The 9,000-nt window shown below is 30.8% G+C and overlaps 1 protein-coding gene across 1 annotated transcript; it reads right to left on the reverse strand.

Moving 5' to 3' along the window:
- Positions 1–1,326: 1,326 nt before the first annotated feature.
- LOC134269871 (uncharacterized) lies at positions 1,327–5,034 on the reverse strand. Its single transcript, XM_062752059.1, has 4 exons — positions 4,942–5,034; positions 1,946–2,117; positions 1,685–1,851; positions 1,327–1,450 (listed from the first exon to the last, which is right to left on the reverse strand). The coding sequence occupies exons 1-4, from the start codon at positions 4,970–4,972 to the stop codon at positions 1,368–1,370; spliced, it is 453 nt and encodes a 150-aa protein (XP_062608043.1). The 5' UTR covers positions 4,973–5,034; the 3' UTR covers positions 1,327–1,367.
- Positions 5,035–9,000: the final 3,966 nt, after the last annotated feature.

Here is a 9,000-nt window from a genome sequence, read left to right on the forward strand (position 1 = left end):
TATATGCCAACTGAAGAGACTTTGATTAATTAGCTTTAAAATGAGATCCATGTTACGTTTTCAACTTTTCTACGTATAGTAAGCATGAAATTATTTCGCATGGTGATGACAATCAGGTCATTTTCGCCATGGCAAAACATTTCAAGGCCGTTGCTGTGGAAACCAAGGAAGCACTGTCCAAAATTTACCCGCTTATATAGTCATTATATAGGACACTCTTTAATATTATATTGACAAAATAAAATTCGATGATAGTGCGAAGCCAAGCATTTCTGGTCCTTACAGAGAATTGATGTTAATGCTTAAGGAAAACAAGCTGATTTAGACACTGTGTCACAGGATCACCTGGGTAGTGGTGGGTCTTCAAAATATATGTTCTTCTGTAGTCATCTAGGATATGTGCGATGGTCACAACATTAGATAGTTTCATGACAGAATATTATAACTACATGTAGGTCAGCGCGAGTGTATCAGGATCTGTCGAGGCGTGGATCCAAGAATTTACAGAAATTAGAACATGTACATTAATTTAGCACACGTATCACTTGATTTAAATTGGAAGGGAAAAATTTTTGTTTTGGTACATAAGTCATTCTATTATCCGCTGCCATTTTCTAAATAATACAAATTTTATTCAGCGAATGTATTATGAAGGAAGAAATTTGAGTCATTAAAAGCACAGATAAAGGGGAGACATAGATGTCTTCAAAAAACTACAGACATTGGAAGAAAGATCACAAAAATCATTATGAGTATTTTCTTGCATGCCAATACTTTAATAATTCCTGTTGCTCAGGATTGTGTTGGACAGAACATTGAAATATAATTATTTATTTGTACTGATTTTTTGTCAATATAAAATTTTATCAGATACACTATTGATTTGAATATTTTTACATTATTTTTCAAATACTACCTACAATTGGCTATCCAATCCAGAGAATCCCTGGTATCCCTAGTGAGGATTATTATATGGGGATATCTGCGGATATCATTGCCCCACGAAATCTTGTCCGATAATACAATTTATGCTTTTCGACAGCCTTTGTCTATCTTCATAAGTATATTTGAAAATAAATTTAGTCGATTTTTACATTGTAATTAAACGGTGAATTGTTATAACAATGATCAGCAGGAATAGCTATTAGTATGGAATAACAATATATACACAAAAAACAAAATTTCAGAAACCTTTCAGCAGAATCTGTTACCTATTTTAAATATTAGTTTTTCGAAAGTCAGACTACAAAAACAACAAACAATTTTAACAGAATGTAAATAACTTATGTGTAACGAGTAATTAATTGTTTGCATATTTTTAGGAGAAGAAGTCTTCGATTTATTTGATCATTTTATGCCACTTCTTTTTACTGGGGTTTGGTCATGTTTTCATTGTTTGATGAAACTGTATACACAGGCTGTTGAACTCCGACTGGATACTGTGTTGTAGCTGTAGATATGAATAATAATATTTTCAACATAGACAATGTAGAACAGTACAATTGAACCGTATTCTTTGTTCCATAAGTTTACACCTCATTATTTAAGACGTAGATAAAGTAACTGCTATAGTATTCTGTTTAATTTTAATATACATTTTTGCATGTAACTCTCATTTCATGTTGAATAGAATTTTTCCAATAAATATAACATTGTAATATAAAATTATATTTAAAGAACTTACTATTGTTGTATGCGACAGTTGTGTTTCCTGGACGATTTGTATAAATAACTTGACCGGGACTTCTATGTTGCCTAGCACAAACGCAAGCTACTACGACACAAATAGTAACCAATATTGCCAGACCAGCTAAACCACCGACAACTGCACCAATAATGGTTCCGACATTCCTGAAAAGATGTTATTAAGAAATTATCATCAAAGGTCCAAAAACTCACGTTATATTAGTTGAATACAGAGAATTGTAGTTAGAATTTCACTTACACACTGCTTGAAACGTCGTAAACATAGTCACAGGAATTGCTAACATGGTTACAGTAGCCGCTGCAGTAAACATATTTGTAGTATATACCTTTCCTATAGAATCCATCATCATAATCGTAATAATATCCATATTTCTGAAATCTACATCTTCCTGAAACGCCTAATAATACAGCTAAAAAAGAAATAAATTTTCTATGACTTTTCAATACACGTGACATAATTTTTCATGCGCTAGTAAATGGCATATATATTTTCTGGTTGGGAAACATGTAATGTATGCTTTTAAAGGGCATATATTAACAGACTTGTATTCATTTTACACGTACAGTGTACATTATAAATGTCTTTAAGATTGTACGATTACATAACTATTCATACGGTATGTATAATTAGGTACTTTCTAAAGTGAATATATAAGGACAGATGATACAAACAAGTTTTTTCTTTGAAAAAGATTTAATATCATGCCACAAGTTTAGAAAAGTGGTGGATGGTTCTTGGAATTTTATCTCCTAACTGCTGGAAATGGAAAATGAAATAGACTTGGAAAATGTTATTAATATTTCAATAAAATCAAATATAGACAAATTCACATTCAGTAAAGGTTTACAGGTTAAAACAAATTTCAGAATATGTTACCTTGGTGCTTAAAGTGTAATATAAACTTTAGAAAATATACCAATTCAGGTTAATCTAGTGCTGAGAAACAAAATAACAAAAATTTAGTAATATCACATAGGCTGATTTTATCATTTAGCTTTTCCTGATGAAATTCACTTGGCTTGGTTTATTTTTCTTAAGTTTATGTTACACTTGTAGCACCAAGGTAATAATATTCTGAAATTTGTTTCAACCTGTGAACCTTTACTGAATGTGATTTGTCTATTTTTGGTATTTGAATGAAATTTTACTAAAATTAAAACTAATTTTCCAAGCCTTTTTCATTTCCCAGTTCTTAGGAGAAAGAATTCTAAAAACCATCCACTTTTCTAAACTTGTGACATGATATTAAATCTTTTTCAAAGAAAAATCTTGTTTGTTTCATCTGTTCTTAAGCTTAATTTGATTATAAACTTGTGAAGGGCATCTTTTTCCTTTATTCATCAGCTTCTTAACAGCCATGTGAAAAATAATGATTTCAAACCATTGTGATTCATACCAGTTACATGTATTAATTGTTATCAATATTTATCTTCTCTAATTTGGGTGTGCTTTTTACTGGCAATGCCAATATCATGACCAATCTGAATCTGGAGTGTGTCAAACTATTTTAAGATGCTAGACCAAATAACTTTGTTTTCTATCTTTGTTACTTATTTGTTTTTCTTGTGATTTTTTTAATTACATAAAAAGACAGTGCAATATGAAAAGGTAAATTATAGGAAAATACACTACTTTTAAGAGTTGAAAATTTGATTGTTTGTAATGTTTTACAACCAACTCAAAAATTTGAACCGATCAAAAGGTTTTAGATTTGAAAAGAACTTGCACTCAGGCAACGATTGAGCTTCATCGTACAAAGCCATTCCGTGACAATTAACGAGCCTCGATCGTTTGTTGAAATCTCATTTAAGACTTTCACTATCTTTTTGGCATCGACTTTCACTTTCCTTTTTGTGCCTACTTTCATAAGTGTCGGTCATTGTTGAACCTCCAACATTTTGATATTTAAGCGAGCGCTGTACGGACAGAGTCCAGGAAATGTTAACATTTCAAGGAAATGCATTTATTTTGCTGAATAATAATAATAATAATACGATAATATCATTGCTACAACTCTAAGAATCTGTATATTTAAAAATCTTAGTGGTGTTTTTCATGACTGATAATTACAAAAGATCAACTTTTAAACTATATTAATTGTATAATGTTTGATAAGCCATATAAAACATTTCTCTATGAACTTGCTTTTATCTATCATAATTAATAAATGTAAATTTTGTATGTTTAATTGAATTAAGCATTTCCACCTACATTACGACACACGTAGTTGTGATACAATCATTCTTTTGGGGTACAAACATATTTGACCTTTAAGATGTCTTTCCATCTTTTACCTTGTTCTTTTTTTTAAATGCCTACAATTTTTACCTTTTGACTTTGACCCTGAAATTTGACCTATTTTTCACGATTGAAACTTTTTACTTTTAAATGGATGGTGCTAAAGCTTTCATCCGTCATATATTACATCGTATTTTGCATATGACTTACATTTGATAAACTTAAACTGAACTTAATCTGAAACTGTCGTTCAAGGACAAGACTGTTTTACAATCAATTTGCCTTAAGTTTATCCTGATTAACGTTTTCGTATATTATTTTAAAAAGTTAAAATTATAATGATATATTCAAGAAATAAGACATCTCTTGAAGAGTTTGATATGAATATGACATGAATATTGTCACTTGACCAAATTCATGTACAACGAAGTGCGTCATACAGTACAGTTGATCACTATATCGACTTCATGTCTTTTCCTATTGTTATTTTCTTACACCACCCACCTAACCCCTCCCCCATTGTATGCTTTAAAATTAAAAAATGAAAAAAAAGAATGTACATGCCAATTAAAGATTTAATATTAAACATGAAAAAAACCAACAAAGGAAAACAAATTAAGTATTTCGCAAACGCGTATCACCACATATATATGAATTGGGCCTACTTTCTTTTTATTTGCCTAACAACATGGGTATGTGGATATATGTCATGCGCTTCTGTAAGATATAAGTTGACCTCTTTCACTGGAAAAACACCTCTGCAACTTTGCCAATTTAGGAATGTAAATTGTTACCGACAGATCGAGAGAAAGAGGGGTGTTTTATTTTATTGTCAATAAATCAGAAGAAATATATAGTTTACGTAAATTATATTACCTCATTGCAATGCTAGTACATTACTTTATCTAGGTAAAATCCCAATATATCAAGGATTGTATAACCTAGTATAGATTTATAATTATATCTAAAGAAATCTTAAATCAACTGAAACTTACCTAAAAATGCAAACAAACCAATTAATCTCATAGCGTGCTGCAAAGAATGTGCCAGTGGTGATGTTAATGGATTTAACCTGTGTAGTACCTTATCTTGAATATGAACACACAAATTTATTACGTAGATAAATAAAAACTCAGTGAAGATGTTAGCTGGTATTTTCAATCTTGTATCTATAAGATATATTTATCAATAATATTATCAGTTGAGTCTAAAGTTTAAATTGTGTTTAATTTTTTTTTGTATGTCCTAAATAATGCATATTTTACAAGGTTACCATTTTTCATTTGTCGATCCTTTATTATACATGTTGAATGAAACATGTTAATGTCAGCAACGTCTTTTTAAACGCTGAAACAATAAATCAAAAAAACCTTTCCAGTTTAAGTTGACAATTGTAACAAACATTAATTTATGCACATTAATGAGCAATAAGTGAGATATTAGAACAGACTTATATATCCCCGCAATCATCGGTTGCTATGTTAAAAATGCAACTTCCTTACAAAAAGAGTGTTTGAATTTTCTTGAAAACGCAACGGTAGAAAATTTATTAAAATTTAAAACATGCCAGCATGACAGTTTTTGTTCATTGTAATCCCCACCATGACATGCGGTTCAAACGCCTTGCATGGTATCGGGTGAAATTGAGGGTATCCACGACTGAAAATATAGCGTAATTTCACTATTATAGTGAAATACCACTATTATAGCGGAATTAACGTTTCACCCAAACCTGATTAATAAAAATCTTTATGCATGGTTATAATTTTTAATTAATTTATATTCTTTAAAATACCTTTTTATTTTTCTCAATCAGGCTGAATATTTACCTTAGATATGTTCCAATGAAATGGTTTTAATCTGTTAATATAGGAAGTTCAATCTTAATTAACTGTAATTGTGGTAACGATATAACGAGAAGGAATAAAAGGAGACTATATGCTTTTACCAAACAAGTTTTGAGATTTCCAAATAAACCCTGAGCCAAGGAGAAAGAACTGTGTTCCTATAACCAATAAACAACGACATATCCCGCGTTCTTCTTTTTATTTAAGGGATTAAATCAAATGAGATATGTATGTTTTTGAGCGAACTAATTAGCAGTAATTATCTTAAGTACATCATTAAAGTTCCAGCTCAGGTATTCCGTTCAACTTCAGAAATCAATAAAGGAAATACGTTTCTCTCAGATCAAATAGCTCTGCAAGGCATCAATCTGCCCATTTAAACGGTCCTAGACCAGATGAGCTATTACTATGAATATTTTAGCACTTTAATTTAAGACCAAGCGTTTATTTCTATCAAGAACTTTAGAACTTCCATTTCAAAAGCATAAATTATAAAGATGATGAGATACCGAAGTTATCACATGTATATTTTCCTAACTGTGCCGATGTGTTATTGCAGTGTTCATTACTATCAACGGCATTTTAGTTTAGAGGCACATGGGTCATTGTCAGACAACTTTAAAGTTTTGTTTTCAGCGGAAGGAACCTCATTCTCGACTGTCATCAACAAATGTGCCGGATTTTGTAGCGGCGATCGACGCTGTATTGGGATGGAGTTACGTACGGTTAGAGAAGACTTGTATAGATGCAGAGTTTGCTGTGAGTGGTTACGATTAACAGAAAAGCCATACATGTTTAATACTTCACAGGAATGTAAATACATGGAGATGGTATGTGTATTGTATATTCATAAATTTAAATATTCTGAGGATTGGGCAAAACATAATACTCAGTAATTGTATATAAATTGAAAAAAATATTCGAATCACAACTTAATTTAAATATTCGAAAATTTATTGACATAATTTAGTTAGTTATACATATAATATTTCCATGATAATAATCTCTTTTGTCCTGTAAAGCAAGGAACTTCTGAATCATCGATTATTACATCTACCCTGTAGTATTCTGATACAATGCGTGGTGTTTTCAATGTAAATATATTTCTTTGAAGCATGCGTTGTTGTTACGATTTTTTAATCATCATTTTTATCTCTACTGATCTTTAACAAAATATTTGGTTTATTGGATATGTCTTTATTTTTCAGACAGATGACAAATCTTTTAACGGTAAGAACGATTAAAATTTTATAAAAGATTAAGTAGAAATAGAAACATTAGCTTTATAAAAAAAATACAATTGACAAAATTATCATAACAGGGAAAATTTTCTTTTGAACTGTAATTTTTGCTCTGTTTACACAGATAGATAGATTCAAATTCAAAATGGAATACTCGGTATACCAACGTAATATTAAAACATTAATACAGGAACAATAGTATTGTTCCTGTATTAATGTTTTAATATGATGTATTGTATCATGTATTGAGACCTTGGAATAATACAACTTATTGAATAAATTGTATTATTCCAAGGTTTCAATACATGTTTCACTGATAAACAAAGGAACTTAATAACAAAGTGAAGCTTCTATATGTTCAGTTTATTGAAGGCAAGAGACATACATCTCATAGACAACATTTACAATCACAATGGAATACTCGGTATACCAACATAATATTAAAACATTAATACAGGAACAATATTATTGTTCCTGTATTAATGTTTTAATATGATGTATTGTATCATGTATTGAGACCTTGGAATAATACAATTTATTGAATAAATTGTATTATTCCAAAGTTTCAATACATGTTTCACTGATAAACATAGGAACTTAAGGACAAAGTGAAGCTTCAGTCTGTAGGTTCAGTTTGTTGAAGGCAAGAGACATACATCTCATAGGCAACATTTACAATCACATGTTAGGAACAGTTCACAAAGAAAGAAAAACTGATTTAACCTCTGAGCTACAATTTCTCTTATTTGATACAACTCTTTTTATGGTATTTGTAAAAAAAGATTACGCGAGTTTGTTAAGGCAGCACATGTATCAGAATTTGGCGAATTAACACTTTTTATAGTTATGTAAAACTAATAAATCGGAAAAGTCAAGGATAAAACTTTTGCTATAATTCTGCATTCGATACTATAAACTTCAATGGGACTTATACTACAGGAACACTTCACCATGACGTCACCACGTTACGTCTATAATTAGAAAATATGCCTTTATGAAAAATTGAAAGTTCAACACTACCCCGGTGATAGTTAATTTCAATTTGTAATAATATTTTTGTAAAAACATCTCTGTACCATGAAAAGTGCTGCTAGAATCCTACTGACCTATCATAGAAATAATTATTCAACACTTTCGGACGAAACCTTCCCAAAATATAAACATTTTGTTCATAATGGCGAAAAAAAGCATCAATTCCCGTAAACCATACAATTCTAGCAGCACTTTCCAAGAACAATAAAAGAAGAACTTTATACAGAAACAAAAATTAAGTTCAAAATAAGCGGCGTACTGTTGAACTTTTGCATCTTTTTTTGTTACAAACAACAAAGGAAAGGCTGATCGGCAAATAAACACCCTGCCTGCTTGAATTTTACGAAGAAATTGTAAAAATATGTTAGCATACCTTGTTCACAAGCTTTATTCCCACATGAATCACACATGATATTCATTCTAAATGCTTTGAAACTCTTATTTCTTGTGTTTGTTTACATGAATTCTTGTTACGTTTCACTTTCACTCTGCTACTGCATGAGCAACAGTAATGACGTCACAGGTTTGTTATTTAACCCCTGTGATAAATAAAGAGACCAAGAAACGACAAAATTCAGTTTTAATTTTGCCTCTGCAAGGTTCTCCAAGAGCTGATTTACTGTGTTGCTCCCGACACAGTAAAGGTTTCTCCGACACAGGACAAATTTAAATATTATGCGTGCGACACGGTAAAAATTTTGCCGACACAGTAAAGATCTGTGATAATAAGAAAAACCAAACATATAATTTCTCTGTAAATGAAACTTTATTCACAGAACTCTACCTTCTTTCAGTTTAAAAGGTAGAACACTTAATTACTAGGGCTTCACCTTGCATATTAATCAATTATCTCGAGCTCATAAACCCTCACCGGACTTTACGCCTGAAGGAACAAAGACAAAATATATAGTTTGTTTCCACACTTCCATGTGAC

This window comes from Saccostrea cucullata, unplaced genomic scaffold, assembly GCF_032062105.1.
Source record: "Saccostrea cucullata isolate Sc308-1 unplaced genomic scaffold, CSIRO_AGI_Scuc_v1 ctg3805, whole genome shotgun sequence".
Classification (NCBI taxonomy): domain Eukaryota; kingdom Metazoa; phylum Mollusca; class Bivalvia; order Ostreida; family Ostreidae; genus Saccostrea; species Saccostrea cuccullata.